This window comes from Vipera berus (assembly GCF_964194415.1).
Source record: "Vipera berus genome assembly, chromosome: Z".
NCBI classification, from domain to species: Eukaryota; Metazoa; Chordata; class Lepidosauria; order Squamata; family Viperidae; genus Vipera; species Vipera berus.
The window spans coordinates 25,871,898-25,890,475 of record NC_138205.1 but is presented as its reverse complement, the minus strand read 5'-3'; the positions used below and the strand labels follow the sequence as shown (position 1 = coordinate 25,890,475).

Genomic DNA, 18,578 nt, shown 5'->3' with positions numbered 1-18,578 from the left:
TTTTTATGACTGTATAGTTAGGCTTCATTTTGTTAAATGATTATCCTATAATGGAACTAGAAATGAAAAATTGGAACTATGGCAGGTTTAATTTTCCTCTTTATGTATGATGTGTACTTGTCCTTAAATAGTTTAACTATTTTTTTCTTCCTAGTGTTTTCCTGCAAGTTTAGATCAACCTAGAGACAATCCATTTGTTGTGGCAAGAATTGACCAAACTGCTTGTCACTCAGATCTGATGTTGTGGGCTGAGAGAGACTGCTTAAAATAACCCAGCCAGGTTTCATGCCTAATGTAGGATTGGAATTCACAGTCTCCTAGTTTCTGGCCCGGTGATTTATCCACTAAACCATACTGGCTCTTATTAATTTAAATTAAAAATGTCTGCCTAAATTTTGGTGACAATCTTTCAAATTTGTTAGCATTATCTTTAATGTATAGTTCTATTTTTGTTTTTATGTTAATTTCTTTTTCTTAAAAAAGGCCATCAGCCACATGTTATAACCTTATAAAGTATACATTTGTTTATTTGATCTCTCTGTCTCTCTCTTTTGAAATTCCTACACAGTCTGGAAATGGAAAATCAGACGACCACAGTGACTTCCTTTATCCTTTTGGGATTTTCATACAACCTGTCAGTCAATATTTTCCTCTTCCTTGTATTTTTCCTTATATATGTAACAACTTTGGTGGGAAATATGATGATTATGGTGGTTACAACTTATCTTCCAAGCCCCATGTATTTTTTTCTAGCACATCTGGCTTTCCTTGATATTTGTTTTTCTTCTGCTACTGTTCCAAAGTTGCTAGTTATGTTCTATGCAGGCCAGACTATTTCATATTCTGCTTGCTTTAGTCAAATGTTCTTTGTCTTTCTAATGGGGACCACTGAACATTACATCCTTGCAGCAATGGCTTATGACCGATATGCTGCCATTTGCAAGCCCCTCCATTATGTGCAAATTATGAACAAAGCATTTTGTAGGGTGCTGGTGGGTGGTGCATGGGCAACTAGTTTCTTATGTTCCACAATAAATGTGTTACCTATTTTGAGGTTAAGTTTCTGTGGACCTAATATTATCAGGCATTTCAGTTGTGAGTTTCCAAATCTTCTTGCACTTTCCTGCTCAGAAACTTTTCTCAATAAACTGGCATTCTTCACAACAGGAAGTGCCTTTGCAGGTAGTTCATTGATTATTATTCTACTTTCATACATCCATATAATCTCAACTATCCTGAAGCTGAACTCCACAGAAGCAAAAAGAAAAACTTTCTCTACCTGTAGTGCTCACCTTATTGTTGTGGCTTTGTATTATAGCACTGGATGTTTTAGGTATATGAGGCCTAACTCAGCCTCTTCAATTATTGTGGATGAACTCTTCTCCATTCAATATGGCATTTCAACACCCATGATAAACCCCCTTATCTACAGCCTGAAAAACAGAGAAGTGAAGGTAGCCATCAAAAAGCTATTGGGCTACAAATTATAGTTACCTAAAATCTAAACTGTTTTGTTGTTTAATATGTTGACCATTCTGTTTTTACTGAGCAGAAAAAATAAATGAAACATATTGGAACTTTCCCCAAATCTTGTTGTTTGGTGCAGGCAAATAGATACAATTGAATATTGGTTTAAATTCATTGATATATACACATCATCAACCAGGGTTTTTATTTTCCAAGATGGGCTCAGAGTTTTCTGCCTCATCATATAGAATTTTCGGCCAAGCTATTCTATCAGTTTGATCAGTGACTAGTTAAAAATGGCACCAAACTCTATTTTCATTGTCCTTGGAGGGAGCAGCTAAATCCATTCTGTGTTTTTAATTCTTTGAGTTGCAATGCAAACATTTCTCTCTGACCTGATGGGGAATTAAAATAAAATTGTTGACATCTACTTCTTTTCAAACATTATGGCTACCCTGGCTCTCCTCAATATTTTATTTTATTATTATTTTAGCATAAGATAAAAACTGGATTAATGGGCTTCATGATTTAGACTCAACAACATTTGTCCCTTGGACAAAATTCATTTATTTATTTCAGATTCAGAAACATGCACTTATATCTCTCTATATATTTGCATCTGAAACTATACGTGGATCTATGCAGAATAACTGGTCTGTCCATTAATCTATTAGAAAGTGAAGTACATGAGAACACAGACACAAGCATGTATATATTCCATTCTCAGCCCTTTGGGTGGTCTATATCTTCCTAAACCTAGGTCCTCCACCAGAGGCCTGGGAGTTTGAGGGTTCTGGCAATATCTTTGCTGTTCATAGCAATTCACTCTTTTGGACAGAGAGCTCTAATGTTGTTCCTGAGATCTGTTGGAGCCACTCTTTCAGTTGAGTTGCATCCCTGAGTGTTCCTGCCATCACTGGGACCATTTTGACTTTAACATTACACATCCTCTCTAGTTCCACTTTCAGGCCACATAACTGTTCAAGCATTTCATATTCCTTTTCCCTTATGTTAGTCTCACTTGGGATCTCTACATCTATCACCACCAATGTCTTTTGGCCCTTGTCTGCTACCATGATGTCTACTTGATTGATCAGTACCTGTCTGCCTGCCATGCTGGCTCAGGAATTCTGGGAGTTGAAATCCACAAGTCATAAAAGAAGCAAGGTTGCCTATCCTTGGTCTAGTCCAGGGGTGTCAAACTGCCAGCCCATGGGCCAGACATGTCATCCGAAAGCTGCTCCCACCCCATTGCCGGCAATGGCAAGACCATCCCGATATGTTGTGCGACGTCACATGACATCACGGGTTTGACATGTCTGGTCTAGTCCATACACTGTGGAATTGTCCATGTGCATAATGCCACCCACTTGGTTGTATTGTTGAATGTATGCTGCTCTTGCTTGAATCTTTCATCCTGTAACTGTATAATACTTTTTGGAACAGAGTTGGTGCTATTTGAATACATCATACTCTTTATTTTGGAAAGAGGCAGAAGCTAAAATAAAAGTTCTGACTACCCATTGAGGGAAAAATTCTCCCAATATTAAATATGTCAAATTATTTTTCCACTGAAATATATTCATGAAATATATTTCATGAGTCCTTTCATGAAATCTCTGTGAAACAGAAAGGGGAATAATTGCTTCACTAAAAAATTGAAAATTTATTTTTTGATATCTTTACTCAAAATTGGTTAATAGAGTGCATCTTTCAGATGTGTCAAGAGTATATGGAGAATTCTTCCACCATAAATGGAAGGCTTGTAATGTGCAGGGGAAAAAATGGCAGATAGCAAGTTATTTACTCACAAGTGAAATACTAGTATGTATTCTGATTCTGAGGACTTAAGAAGGACAAATATTTTCTCAGTTCCCATTGTTCTAAAATCCCATTCTTTTCCCTCTGGGCCTTCTAATTTCACACTGATCTCCGAGAGAAGGAGAAATGAAACAGAGCTAATGTGTTGCTATATTTAACAAATAAATATGTTTTGGTGTGTCTTTATGGTATAAGTTGTTGTGATTGTGTAATATATACACACACTGCTTATTGAAATGGTATTAGAAAGAATTTGGTAGCAAATTCTTAACTTTTATCCTCCCTATTCTACATATTTGGAAGCATGAGAATAAAAGAAAATAAATTCAAATGTGATTCTTAAAATGCATTTTGTATCTCCTCAATAGATTGTACATCATTTGCCCCAAAGGAAGCAATTAGATATCACAGATACCAAACATACAGTGAACCAGCACATAAAATAAGTGTCTTCAAGTTCTTAGGAACAAAAATCAAGACAGCCATTTAACAAATAAGAATATATACCAAACAGCAGATAGATTTCAGTCTAAGTTCATTTTACAATTTGTAGCAGCAAAGATTAAGGGGTAAGTTAATGAAGAAAATGAGTCACATTAGTTTTATTTATTCCCTTCTCTCTTCTTCCAAGACATACACATGGAAAATTAATAATGTAAGCATTATTCTTAGTGAATACAGGAGTGAAGTATTCTAATCAAATAGTCTAAACTTGAGGGCTCAAAATGTATTTGGGAAATTGATTTTCCATCTTTGATGTTTGCTGATTTTTTTAAAAAATGGATTAAAAGACATATTTTATTAAAGTAGGGCAAAGGATTGATTCATTTTTCAAGCAGGAATTTTCTGCCCCAGGAACAGAAGAACATTGTCTGATTGCATTATTCCCAGCATCACCCTGTTCCAGAAATTTTCTGATATCCTGAGATCAAATCTGCTTTGATTTTAAAACATTTTCCACTGGGATTTGAAACCATTGAAATTGAAAACAAGAGGAAAAGAAAATCCTGGGCAAATCTTTCATTCAGGTAAGTGCAGTAGTTATTTCCCATTATCTTGAAGTGATCAAAGGTTCTATGAAACTTTTTTGAAAGTTAAATATTCTTATATGATTGAGGAAAAGAAACAGTTTACTTAATACATATGAATATCAATAGCTTTCTGTTCAATCTCTTATAAATTAAACTTTCAAATATTAGAGCATTGGATATCAGGATTGAAATTCAACAAATATGCTACCACGTCCTACTTTCCTCAATTTAATGTTCACTAGATATGTAACTTCTCAGGTAGCATAGTGGAATTGATGGGAGCTATGTCTGGAGAATACTGATGGGGAAAATGTTACAGGAAGTGCAGAGACAGACATACTAATTTTCTCGCTCAACCTATTTTTTCTTGTAAAATCTACCATTCCTTCCACCACCCAGATTTATATTTTCCCTATAGGAAATCCTAGGTTTTATCTGGAGAAGGGAGGGAAGCAGGGAAGGTTGAGTTGCTCTGTTTCTTACAATTAATGAACAAAGGGGGGTTGTCTTCAATATCCTCTGACCACATATGACTTCAAAATCACCCAGTTTGCAGTCCTCAGAATATTTCCAGAAATTTGTAAAAAGAGATTTGGCAAAATTATTGAATTCTACATTGGAATTTTCAGTGATTTACAGTAGAGAATGAAAAGGAAATTTGTCTAACTGCATTAAGGACTTAAGGTGCACAGTGCCACTGCACAATGATTCAAAATACATTTTTATATCAACTCTAAAGTCCTGGAGAAATTTATATGCACATTTTAAAAGTTCTAGAAATTCAGCAAAAAGACATATTTAAAAAAGCTTATAAATTGTTTGCATGTTGAGTTGCATGTTGAGTTGCATGTTGGAAAATGAAGAATGTATTTGTTTTAATACATCATGTAATAAAGAATATTTTCCATTCCTGGTTCATTTTCCTTGCCACTTCATTCTAGCAATACATGGCATTCTATCCTAAATTGTGTCAATGAATGTTCATGTTCTCTTCTTTACTTGAGGTTTTTACATCATCTGAAAATGAAAATGGAAAATCAGAACACCACTGTAACAGCATTTGCCCTTCTGGGATTTTCATACAGCATGACAATCAATACTTTTCTCTTCGTGGTGTTTTTGCTTATGTATGCCCTAACCTTACTGGGAAATATCATAATTCTGGTAGTCACCAGTCATCTCCCAAGCCCCATGTATTTTTTTCTAATGCATCTTGCTTTTATCGATATCTGCTTTTCTTCCATCACTACCCCAAAACTGCTGGTGATTTTCTGGGCAAGACAGACTATTTCTTATTCTGGATGCTTTATCCAGATGTTTTTGGTCTTTGTCACAGGAAGTACTGAAGATTACATCCTTGCAGCAATGGCCTATGATCGATATGCTGCCATTTGCAGGCCCCTCTATTATGTTCGAATTGTGAACAAAGCATGTTGTACATGGCTGGTGGGTGGAGCATGGGCAGTTGGTTTCTTATGTGCCATGATAAATATATTACCTGCTTTGAAACTGGATTTCTGTGGACCAAATTTTATCACAGATTTCAGCTGTGAATTTCCATCTGTACTTGCATTATCCTGCACAGAAACATCCTCCAATTGGATGGCATTTCTGATCTCTGGTAGTGCTGTTTCTGGTTGTTCATTGATCATCATTCTTGTCTCCTACATACATATTATTTCAAGTATCCTGAAGTTGAACTCTGCAGAAGCAAAAAGGAAAACTTTCTCTACCTGCAGTTCTCACATTATTGTTGTGGTTTTGTATTATGGCACTGCCTGCTTTAGAAATATGAGGCCCAGCTCAGCTTCCTCAATTATTGTTGATGAACTCTTCTCTATTCAATACAAGATTTCAACACCCATGCTGAACCCCCTTATCTACAGCCTGAAAAACAGAGAAGTGAAAGAAGCCATCAAAAAATTAATGGGCTACAAATCTTTGTAAAATTCATCTGCACACATGCACACATATATAAGTGTACACACATGCATGTGTTTATCTCCCTCTGTCTCTAAATACATAAGCACACAAACAATATACCTCACTGTCTCTTTCTATCTCTCTGAGTTTGTCTATATCAGGGGTCTTCAAACTTGGCCATTTTATGACTTGTGGACTTCAACTCCCAGAATTCCTCAACCAGTGGGCCTGGTCTATTTAATCTCAAACTGATCAGTTATCAATGTGTTGTTTTGGAAAGGTATTTGAATGCCATGTAAACTTGTGTGATTCCTCCCATATGAATCATAGCATTGATGATGGTGGTGGTGATGATGCTGTTCAAAATAATAATGGTCAGTAGAATGAAATGGAATTGTTTGAATTGAGGAATGTTGGAACTGAAGAGGTTTCTTGGATAAGAAATAAAATGTTTTCAAAGAAAAACATCAAGTATAATTCAGTATCTTTGCTTATTGTTGTGAATATAGCCTGCAAGCCACTCTGCATATTAAAACATTCTGATGAATGAGAGACAATATTGCAAATTTCTTCTAGTAATCTTCAAATTGGCTGACTCAAAGACAACTCTCTGTCACCTCAACTTCCTAGTTACTTTTCCCATCATTTCACTGAATTGATAGATAAATTAGGTTCATTTATATTACCTCTTTGGTAAATAGAAATTAAACTCATGGTGCCATGGGCCCAAAGTTGGTTACTAATGAGTGAGGTATATGTAATGGATGCTGTTGCTCATCAAAGTTTGACATAAGTAGATGCCAGTAAAATGAGGACCCTGATTGTTGGGGGCAATATACTGACTCTATAAACTGCTTAGAGCAGGTGTGTCAAACTGCCGGCCCATGGGCCGGATGCATCATTGCGAAACTGCACTCACCCCACTGCCAGCAATGGAAAAAAAGTTGTGATACATCGTGACATGTCTTGTGACATTGCGAGTGTTGAAGGAAAAGTCTTCATCATGGTTCAGTCTTCATCAGTACCTAACCACTGGCTGCCCATTTTCAAGGGTTGTTTCCTGCCCTAGCTCTTAGTTCAGTGCATCCAGCTTTGTAATGTCCAGTTGAGGTTAGCCAGTATGCAAGCCAGGCTATTACATTTTCTTAATTTGCACATAATGAGCCCTAGGACTCCCAATCTGAGTCCACCAGTGCAAGATATTCAGGGCGTAGGTTTGGAAATCTGTTTTCTGCTACTTCCCTAGTCAGGGCATATAAATTGCAAATCACCTGAGGGGGGCTGGTTCCCTCCCCCTTGGAATTTACTGGAAGTTGTTCCTACAAAGTTTTAATGACACAGGGCAAGAATCAGGCTGGAGCTTTACTGAAGGTAAGTGAAAGAGATAGACTCAATGTGATTCTGAATGGTGTGTGTGTGTGTGTGTGTGTGTGTGTGCATCTGCTTCTAAAAAACAGGCAATACAATTATCCTGGATGAATTTTCCTCCCACCAGACAGAAATCCAAGGTGTTCAGGACTTGCTGTGCTAACTATTCCCAAATGCCATCACTCCATAAATACATTCAACTGCTTAATTACAACACAAATGGGGCAAGAAAGAAAACCTTACAGTGGAGATTACAATGAGAATTTTGAGAGAAGAAAAGGTACAGGGCAAGGATGTCCACCATTTCCATTGTTATTCATTTTCACTCTGGAAGTTTTAAATAGAAATATTAGACAAGACACAGAAATTAAAGGACAGGAAATAAAAGGCAAAACATATAAACTACAAGCATTTGCTGATGATTTGGTATTTATCTTAGAAGAACCTTTGGAAATGATTCCTAAATTACTGGGAAAGATAGAACAGTATGGAGAAATGGCGGGACTGAAAATAGAGAAAAAACTAAAGTAATAGTTAAAAGTGTTAGAGATAAACAAAAAAATGTTAGAAAAAACAGAATTGCAGATAGTGAAAAAGATCAAATACTTGGGTATACATTTAACAGCAAGATGCTCAACAATAAAAGAAGAAATTTACACAAAATTATTGAATCAAATAAAACTGGACTTGGAAAAATGGAAAAATGTACAACTGTCAATACTAGAAAGAATTGCTACAGTAAAAATGAACGTATTGCTGAAAACTTTATTTCTATTTCAAACAATTTAAAACTAGAAAAAAACTTTTTTCAAGATTTAAACTCATTAATTTTGAAATTTGTTTGGAAAGAAAAGAAGACTAGAATTAAGATGAAAACATTACAAGATGCTAAGGAAAATAGAGGATTTGTGCTACCGGAGTGGGCTTTCTACTGTCAAACATCACTTTTAACATGGGTAAAAGAATGGATAACTCTTACACAGTGCTTTTTTTCTATAAAAAAAAAGGTGCCGGAACTCTCATCTTGGCGGGCGCAGGAGGCGGGGGGGTGGGGGGGGCAGTGCTGCTGCAGTCACAGGTGCGAAGGGTGTTGGCAGCGGACTCTCCTCCCTGGGGCTGGAGCCAGCGCAGCTGGTGCTGTGGGAGCAGCAGAGCCCACTCTATATGACGGGCTGCACAATGCGGGCAGCGGAGGCGGTGCGGGCCAGGCGATGTTTTAATCTTATGATTTAAAATATATATTTTTTCTATTGTAAGTTTCCCCAAACCTCGCCATGTAGACTGCATACAAATATTATATAATTGGTAAATAAAGGTAGAACATATGTTAAATATACATCAAATAATAATATGCTTCCCTACAAAGTCAATTCTTGCTCAATGACAGACCAAGGAGTTAACTCGGAAAGGCAAGAGGAAAATCTAGAAGAGGTCTGTGCAGCTCTTCAACATCTTCATCAAAGATTTGGATGAGGGGATAGATGGGGAACTCATCAAATTTGCAGACAACACCAAGCTGGCAGGAATAGCCAATACTCCAGAAGATAGGCTTAAGATACAAGAGGATCTGGACAGACTCGAACACTGGGCACTATCTAACAAAATGAAATTCAATGGTGAAAAAAGTAAGGTTCTACATTTAGGCAGGAAAAATGAAACACACAGGTATAGTATAGGTGGTACCTTGCTTAATAGTAGTAACTGTGAGAGAGATCTCAGAGTCCTAGTGGACAATCACTTAAATATGAGCCAGCAGTGTGCTGCAGCTGCCAAAAAAGCCAACACAGTGCTAGGCTGCATTAACAGAGGGATAGAATCAAGATCACGTGAAGTACTAATACCACTTTACAATGCCTTGGTAAGGCCACACCTGGAATATTGCATCCAGTTTTGGTCACCACAATGTAAAAAAGATGTTGAGACTCTAGAAAGAGTACAGAGAAGAGCAACAAAGATGATTGGGGGACTGGAGGCTAAAACATATAGGGAACGGTTGCTGGAATTGGGTATGTGTAGTTTAATGAAGAGAAGGGTGAGGGGTGACATGATAGCAGTGTTCCAATATCTCAGGGGCTGCCACAAAGAAGAGGGAGTCAAGCTATTCTCCAATGCACCTGAAAGCAGGACAAGAAGCAACGGATAGAAACTAGTCAAGGAGAGAAGCAACCTAGAACTAAGGAGAAATTTCCTGACAGTTAGAACAACTAACCAGTGGAACAACCTACCTCCAGAAGTGGTGAATGCTGCAACACTGGAAGTTTTTAAGAAGAGAATGGCTAGCCATTTGTCTGAAATGGTATAGGGTTTCTTGCCTGAGCAGGGGGTTGGACTAGATGACCTCCAAGGTCCCTTCCAACAACTTCTTCTTCTTCTTCTTCTTCTTCTTCTTCTTCTTCTTCTTCTTCTTCTTCTTCTTCTTCTTCTTCTTCTTCTTCTTCTTCTTCTTCTTCTTCTTATTATTATTATTATTATTATTATTATTATTATTATTATTTTTATTATTATTATTATTATTATTATTAGTAGTAGTAGTAGTAGTAGTAGTAGTAGTAGTAGTATTTATCATCTTGTAGAAAGGAATGCCCACACTGATAAATTAAAAATCTTTGTGGTCTGCAAAGGAATGCTGGTGGGCTAATCAATGATTTGGTGACTAGAGGAGCATCTACAGTGTTGGAGCTTGTGGTCATGGTAAGCCATGGAGGCACTAGGCAACATGACTTTCAGGGCAGTGGTGGTGATTTTATTACTTTAAAAAAAAGTCTGTGCTCTGTCCAAGGGTGCTTGGTAGGCTGCAGGCCTGGTCTAGAATTTATTTTGGAGCATTCAACTATCTAGAGCAGGCATGTCAAACTCATTTTGGTTGAGGCAACTTTTTATAAAAGAATTGCCATTAATTTGTTGTAATAAAATAATTTAAATCAATTTTTCACTTGATTTCAAATTAAATGAATGAGATTTTTTTTAGTACAATTGCCAAATGCAATAAACTGGTTTTAGGTATATGTTACTGGAAGGAAAAAGCAATCCCTGTCGTGTTACTGATCCCAGAGAAACATTTGCATGTATGCAGGTATCCTTAGGGTGCCATAGTTATGGATGAGAAATATTGGTTGCAAAGTTGGCATTTCTGGATGTAATACAGATATTTTGGACTTATTTTTGTTTCTTTGCATGTTTGATATTTTTAAAAAGGCATATGCTACTGACTACGCTTATGCACATATGTAACATGATCACTGCTTGTCCAAAATTTTACTATACAGATAATACTCCCAGAAATTATTTTAGCCTTTTTAATAAATGTTGTTATTGATGTTAAGCTCACCAGGGAAAACATCATATATTGTTATATATATATACTAGGTTAATTATTTAAAGAGTGAAGTGCAACATAACTAGATTATAAATAATCTATTTTTCAAAACACACAACAGTCCAAACAGTAAAAGTAAAGTCCAAATTAAGAATATTTCATTCTTAAGAATTGTTTAGATTCAAAATAGTTTTCAAGAGTGTACAAAAGATACTATTTTTTCTAGAATCAGCTAAATTAGACATATTACATTGAGAAAAATGTTTCTCATTTCTTTCCTGTTACCTTTGATTTCATTGCAGAGATGTTAACATAAGAAATAGATTGTTTTGTTATCTATTTTTACCTTCCAAAAGACAGAAGCAGATGAAAAATGTCAGGTTCTTTCCTGTTGGCTTTTCTGAATTAGCTGTTTTAGATTCTAAAAGTTCATTCATAGAAATATATTAATAGACCACGGAGGAGTCCATTGAGTCCAGGCTAATTGCTATTCATCTGTTGGTCTTTAGGTCACCAGATGGATTCCTGGGCAACTCCACAATTTGGGTGACTGAGCTGCAACACATAAAGCCCTCAGAAGTTATAGCACACTGCTTAAGTAAGAGAAAAGTATCTAAATTAGTCTTCTATCTTTGTGGGAACTGATCCTCAATAACTTACTGGAGCACAAAATGGAATTTCATTGTATTCATTGACAATTTCCTTAAATGTATCATCATAGCCTGCATGACACACTGCTAGGTGGACAGGATCTGTGGAAAATAATTGGAGCTTGTTATACACATACACACATACACACATTGCTCATTACAGGATGGAAACTGGAACCATCTTCTATCACATCCATTTATGTTGTGGGTATACTGTAAAATAATTCTTACTGAAGTATTTAATGGTACATTTCTTAATACATTCTCAACCTGGTTCATCTGAGCATAATTTTGGGACAGACTTTCTTGAAATGATCTGCAAATTCATGTCTGGTATATCTGGAGGGTGATTTGTCATAGGTCTAAATAGTGCTTGACAACTTCAATGTAACTTTAAGTACTGAGAGGCTCAGCATTGATTCTCTAAATTCTTTTCCATCTGAATGTTATAACTTGGAGTGATTATTGTATAAATTTTATCACTAAAACATTTAAACCATAACTCCCATTAGGAATATCTAATTCAACCACGCAATGTCCAAACTGCTTAATCTAATCATTTATTTGGCTTTCTTGATACCCACATATTTATTACAGTGTTTTAAAGAGTGAATTAGATTGAGAGGAGTGGAAAGAAAGAAAGAAAGAAAGAAGAAAGAAAGAAAGAAAGAAAGAAAGAAAGAAAGAAAGAAAGAAAGAAAGAAAGAAAGAAAGAAAGAAAGAAAGAAAGAAAGAAGGAAGGAAGGAAGGAAGGAAGGAAGGAAGGAAGGAAGGAAGGAAGGAAGGAAGGAAGGAAGGAAGGAAGAAAGAAAGAAAGAAAGAAAGAAAGAAAGAAAGAAAGAAAGAAAGATTTGTGCTGCATGCTGTCTTTAATATCTTCTTGAGCCTGTTAATACTAGTTGCTAGTTGCAAGTCTCAAATTTCTCTCCAGGAATTCTGGATTACCATAATATGATTCTGTCTCTTGCATTCCAAATAGCAGCAAATTATTATTATGACAACTGTTTTTAATCTCAGCTAGTTTCCTGAAAAAAATGCCAAAAGGGAAAAAAGAATTTTCATTATTGTAACCATGCATCTACAAGATTTTAATCCTTCCACCCCCAAGGGAAATAAATATGTTTCAAAGATAAAAAAGCTCTCTGTAAATTTTCCATAGAAGCAAATTTAGCAGTACTTTCCCTAAATCTTAAACACCAAAATACATTTATTTTTCTATACTACTCTTGTTTAATATAGATATTTAATATAGATATTTGTATAGCATGAGGTGATTTTTCCCCCGATCATTCTTAATATATACAGTAAAAGTTCCTCTGACATCTTTAGATAAAAGAGAAGTGATGCCAGCAATTTTCTAACAGATTTCTATATTTTGATTCTCAGGTAATATTTTAGCTGAAAATGGTAGGGAGCATAATTCGAAGACATTGATTGATAATGAAATGGGAAATGCGATATAGGGAATTTGAGGTAATGGTATTCTGAATTTGTATTAAGACATCTTCCAAAAGTTTAAGGTACCATTGCTTGGAACTTTTATGAACTTTAATGCACTACACATTGATAATTTTCTTGCTGTGTCTCAGGAAAGTACAAATACAGATAACATTTATTTCTTATAAATTATTCAACGTAATGGCTAATATTTTCATAATGTTTATCTGCTATAATTTCTGATTTTCATCCCAAACCATTTTAATGGTAGAATTTGGTTCTGGACAATGTCTATCTGAGATAAATTCTGCAGAATAAAACATGGCTTTTTTTAGACCAAACCAGTTCAATGGTAGAATTTCTGTTCAATCTTATATATGGCATGTACTTTGTATTATCACTGGGAATCAAGGATACATAGGTAAATTCTGGCTAGAAAATACTCTCCAAAATAAGGAAATTGTAATATTCTAATATAATAGAATAGTATATAAGTATAAATTTAATGTATATATAAAATACACTTTGTATTTATGTTTGCTGTTTTTGTTTTTTTAAAAAAAATCAGCATTAGTATTACTTTGTAGTTATTGATTTTTTTTATTAAAAAGTTTTACAAAAACAAAGTTTTACAATATATCCCCAAATCTCCCCCACCCCAAACCCACCCACTTCCCCCCCACTTCCCAGAGCTAAATACAGGATTATAGTTACAATAATCATATTCTAAATAAAAATTATGCATAATATACAATTAACCAAATTCATAATGTGCTTTAACTCCCCTTTAACATAACTACAAACAATATCCCACTAAAATCTACTCATAAGCTAAATGGAACTTTTTAGTCCCATATTTGTTCTGAATATAATTTATCCATCTCCTCCAAACTGAAATATATCTTTCCTGTGAATGATCTTTCAAATAAGCAGAAATCTTAGACATTTCTGCAAGATTCAAAACTTTAAACACCCATTCTTCTATAGTAGGCAAACTATCCTTCTTCCAATATTGTCCCACCAGTAACCGTGCTGCTGTTGTCATATTCAACATCAAATTAGTTTCTTTAACATCACAATCTACAACAATACCCAATAAAAACAATTGTGGAGAAAACTTTATCTTTCTCTTAAAAATCTTTTGATTTTAACATCTAAGAAATGGTGCTACTGCACATTGCAGCATAAAATGGATTAATTGTGATATTGAATGGAAAGAATGGCATTTAGCATAGTGCCAATAAGTTATTAGGATTTCCTACTTCATGTTGCAACAGATTTTCCAGATCTTAATTAGAAATAAATGTTTGACTTATTGACCAATTAAGGTTCTTGGACCTGGAGACAGGCAATGAAGAGCCCACCAAGGGATCCACAAATCCTCCTGCCTACAATCCTGAAAATTTTGAAAGTGTATGGCTCCACTTGGCAAATATACTGAATTGCTACATTTTTTCCCCCTCACTCATTTTCAGTGGGAAATGAAAGTTCCAACTGGTAAGCTTAAAATATAAATAACTGACAAAATTTATTCCTGCCCCTGTAAAATTGGAAAAAAATGGTCCTAGGTTCCATCCTTCTTCTTCAATTATATCATCATGTGATGAGTATTTTTGTGGGGCTGTTGACTATCAAAAATAAATACATCAATAAAAAGAAAGAATGTCCCAATGTCTTTCACATAACTATTACAGTTTCAAAAAGCTGATTTAGGCTTTTGTTAAGTGGTAAACTTTAGCTGTCCATATCCTTCTGACCTAAAATTCTTTCAAGGGGCTGGAATTTGGCATGATGATGTATTTTTTTCTGTTTCCAGATGTTTTCTTATATTTTATGTTCATTAATTTGCTAGATTTATAGATTTCATTAATTTGCTAGATTTATAGATTTCTACACTAATAATTTATTTATTTTTCCTATACTGCATTAAAGGTTGCTTACCGAAAGGAGGTTGAGGGGTTGGTGAACTGGTGTAAGGAAAACAGCCTAGTTTTAAATACTGGAAAAAACAAAGAGATCATTGTCAATTTCAGAAAAGGTAGGCACAGCCACACACTTCTCTGTGCATTAATGATTCTCCTCCTGAGTTGGTTACCAGCATGAAATTCCTGGGTGTGCAGCTAACAAGTAGGCTGGCTTGGTCGCTCAACAGTGAGACACTGGTGAAGTGGGCACAGCAGCACCTGTATTTTCTGCATCACATGAGAAAAGCACATCTTCCTTCTTCTATCCTTACCACTTTCTACAGGGGGATGATCGAGAGCATCCTGTCATGCAGCATCACAGTCTGTTTAGAAGCATCACTGATTCAGACAGGAAGGTGGTGTAGAGAATGGTGAGGATGGCCGAAAAGATCATTGACAGTTCCCTCCCTCCCATCCAGGACATAGCACAGAAGCGTTGCTTGAGCAGGGTCCGTAAAATTATCTGGGACACTACACATCCCCTTTCTTGTTATATTCAGGGAGGAGGCTTCATGTTATCCGAAGCAGAACATCTAGATTCAGCCATAGTTTCATTCAGTGCTATTTTTGTAAAAGAAAAAGGTGCTGGAACTCACACATGTCATACAACCCACCTTGCCTACCCTACAAGGTTCCATCCAAAAAAGGTGCCGGAACTCCGTTCTGAGCGTTCTATGAGAAAAAAAGCCCTGGTTTCATTACATATGCAGCATTAATCTTGTGAAACCTCTCAAGGTTCCTCCTTCTGTTATATATTCAAGATGGACAGTATTTAATATTTATTTGTTATGCATATTGATATGTACTGAGCTTTTGGGAAGACCTTATCACATGTACACTGGAAAGCTAACGGTTCTCCAGTAACACCAGTCCAGGATGCAGTCAACTTGGCGGGAATGATGGGTTCAATCTGATTGGTTGTTCAGACTATGGGAGACTATATAAAGACTGCATGGATACCCCTAACCCTCAGTACAGTTACAGTTATGAATAAAGCAACTATTCTTCTGTAGTCATCTGCCTGGCATCTTTTCTGCTCTTCCGAACCCAAAACATAACACTGGCAACAAAGGTGGGATCCTGCTTCACAAAGAGCTGAAGTCACGAGGGGTCAGCTTTACATGCTGGTGGGAAGAGGTATCTTCCCCCCCTCTCTTTTGGCCAGCTAGTATTAATACGCTAGCAGCCACACACTCAGAATTACCCATCTGAGCTCATGAAGCAGGATCCAGAATGCAAGAATTGAGAAGATGCCAAAGGTTGGCAAACTCTGAGAGTTCGACATTCGCCACCCCAAAGAGTGGCCATCGTATCTTGGGCAGATCGAAAATTACCTACAGGCAAATCAAATCGCTGAAGAAGGTCTCAAGGCAGCAACACTGCTCTGCATATGCGGACCTGCAACATTTGATCTAGTGGAGAGCCTATTTGCCCCCACGCCGATAGAGTCAGTATCGTTTGCCGACCTCAAGCAAAGGTTGAATGGACATTTTAAACTGAGAATGTCCAAAATGGCGTGGAGATTCAAATTTGATCAGAAAGTGCAATGCCCAGGAGATACGGCATCGGAGTTCATCGCAGGCCTGCACCAGGCCGCGCATCTATGCAAATTCTCCAACCTGGAAGAACACCTGAGGGATCAGTTAGTATGCGGACTTCGCGATAGAGCCCTCCAACAGAGACTATTTGCAAAACCAAATTTAACACTGTTGGAGGCACAAGACAAAATAATGGCTGATGAAGCAGCAGTAGGCGCAGTACAAGTAGTGCAAACCATCAAACCTCTCAAAACAGAAGAATCAATCCACCACAAGGTCGCAAAATATGGCAGCGAAACCACAGTAGAGGAAGAGTCAGAGATAGACAAGCTACAGAAGCAAGCAGGAACACAAGATTGCGGACTTCAACAAAAAGAGAAAAATTATAAGGCAGTTTTCTTCCCTAGATGTATGGGTTGTGGTGGCAACCATGCCCGCGTGAACTACAGGTTCCAGATGGCCACGTGTCAGGCCTGTGGAAGGACTGGACACATAATGGTCGTATGCTGAGCTCATCAACACAAGCAGCAGTTGGGGGAGCTGACAATGAGAGGTACCGGGGCCCAGGGTCCAACCAGTGTGGGTTTTTTTTAAAAGCCAGAGGAGTGTCTGCTGCACAGGGGCTCGTCATCCCCTTAAATCCAAGCTTAAACTTTCAATCGAATTACAAGGCATTCCATGTAAAATGGAATTAGACTCTGGCTCAGCAGTCTCGATCATTTCACATGAGACATTTAACTATGTTTGCAGCAGCAGCAATCACTGGGTGAAAATGAGGCCCTCAAGCATTATTCTGACCGACTTTCAGAACGCTCATGTTAAAATCAAGGGGGAGGCCACCCTGACAGTAAAATTTAAAAAGTTTCTAGGGCACCTGGATGTCATAGTGGTAGAGGGCCAATGAACAAATCTGATAGGACTTGACTGGTTTGAGTCATTGGTAATCCAGATAACAGGCATAAATCGAACACATAGTATTGACCTCAGAACTGTGTGTGAGGAATTTGCAGACATATTCGATTCTAAGTTGGGAACTTACACAGGGCCGCCTATTTCGTTTAAATTAGACCCTAATGTAATGCCAACCAGAATAAAACCAAGAAGAGTTCTGTTTGCATTAAAACACAAAATTGAAGCAGAAATAGATAAATTAGTGGACCAAGGAGTGTTGCAACCTGTTGAGCGGGGGGAACAGGAAACCCCTATCGTTACTCCACTTAAGACAAATGGAGAAGTTCGTATTTGCGCAGACTATAAGTGCACCCTAAACAAAGTTTTAAACCAGCATGCTTACCCAGTTCCAATAGTCAGCCATATTCTCGCTTATTTACAGGGAGGCGCCATTTTCGCTAAGCTCAATTTGGCACAGGCATACCAGCAGCTGCCGGTAGACAAGGCCACAGCAGCAGCTCAAACTATAGTCACACACAAAGGAACTTTCAAGGTCAAATGGTTGCAGTTTGGCGTACGTGTAGCACCTGGCATATTTCAAGAAATTATGGAACGCACACTTAAGGGCATTCAGGGTGTTTGCCCATACTTTGATGATGTTCTCATCACAGGAGAATCTGAAGAGGTTTTAGCTAGTAGGGTCAGGGCTGTATTACACAGGCTACGCAATGCGGGCCTTAAATTGAAAAGAAACAAATGCAGTATAGGGGTCAGTATAGTTTTTGGGATTCCGTATAGATGCCAGTGGAATCCACCCTGCAGAATCAAAGGTAAGGGCCATCAAATTGGCTCCTAGTCCCAAGAATAAAGCAGAATTACAAGCATTTTGGGGTTTATTGAATTTTTATCATACCTTTCTGCCTCACAAGGCAGCCATAGCAGAGCCCCTCCACAGGCTGCTTGATAAGAAGGCTGTCTGGAATTGGACCAATGTACATGAGAGTAGTTTTCAGCACCTTAAGGGCCTGTTGTCAGACAAATCTACTGTCACACATTATATAGAATTTAAACCTGTTTGCATTGCTTGTGATGCATCTCCCTATGGAGTGGGAGCTGTTCTAAGCCACTTAGAAAAAAATGGGAAGCAAGTCCCTATAGCATCCTATTCTAGA

General features: G+C 37.1%; 2 protein-coding genes across 2 annotated transcripts; both read left to right on the top strand.

The window, feature by feature from the left end:
* Positions 1-575: 575 nt before the first annotated feature.
* On the top strand, positions 576-1,490 carry LOC308678813 (olfactory receptor 5BS1-like; the record flags this gene model as incomplete). The annotated part of the gene is made up of 1 exon (XM_081346046.1): positions 576-1,490. One exon carries the CDS (start codon positions 576-578, stop codon positions 1,488-1,490), a length of 915 nt encoding a protein of 304 aa, XP_081202172.1.
* A 3,858-nt stretch (positions 1,491-5,348) lies between these two features.
* Positions 5,349-6,266, top strand: LOC308678812 (olfactory receptor 5BS1-like; the record flags this gene model as incomplete). The annotated part of the gene is made up of 1 exon (XM_081346045.1): positions 5,349-6,266. The coding sequence occupies one exon, from the start codon at positions 5,349-5,351 to the stop codon at positions 6,264-6,266; it is 918 nt and encodes a 305-aa protein (XP_081202171.1).
* Between the last annotated feature and the right edge of the window lie 12,312 nt (positions 6,267-18,578).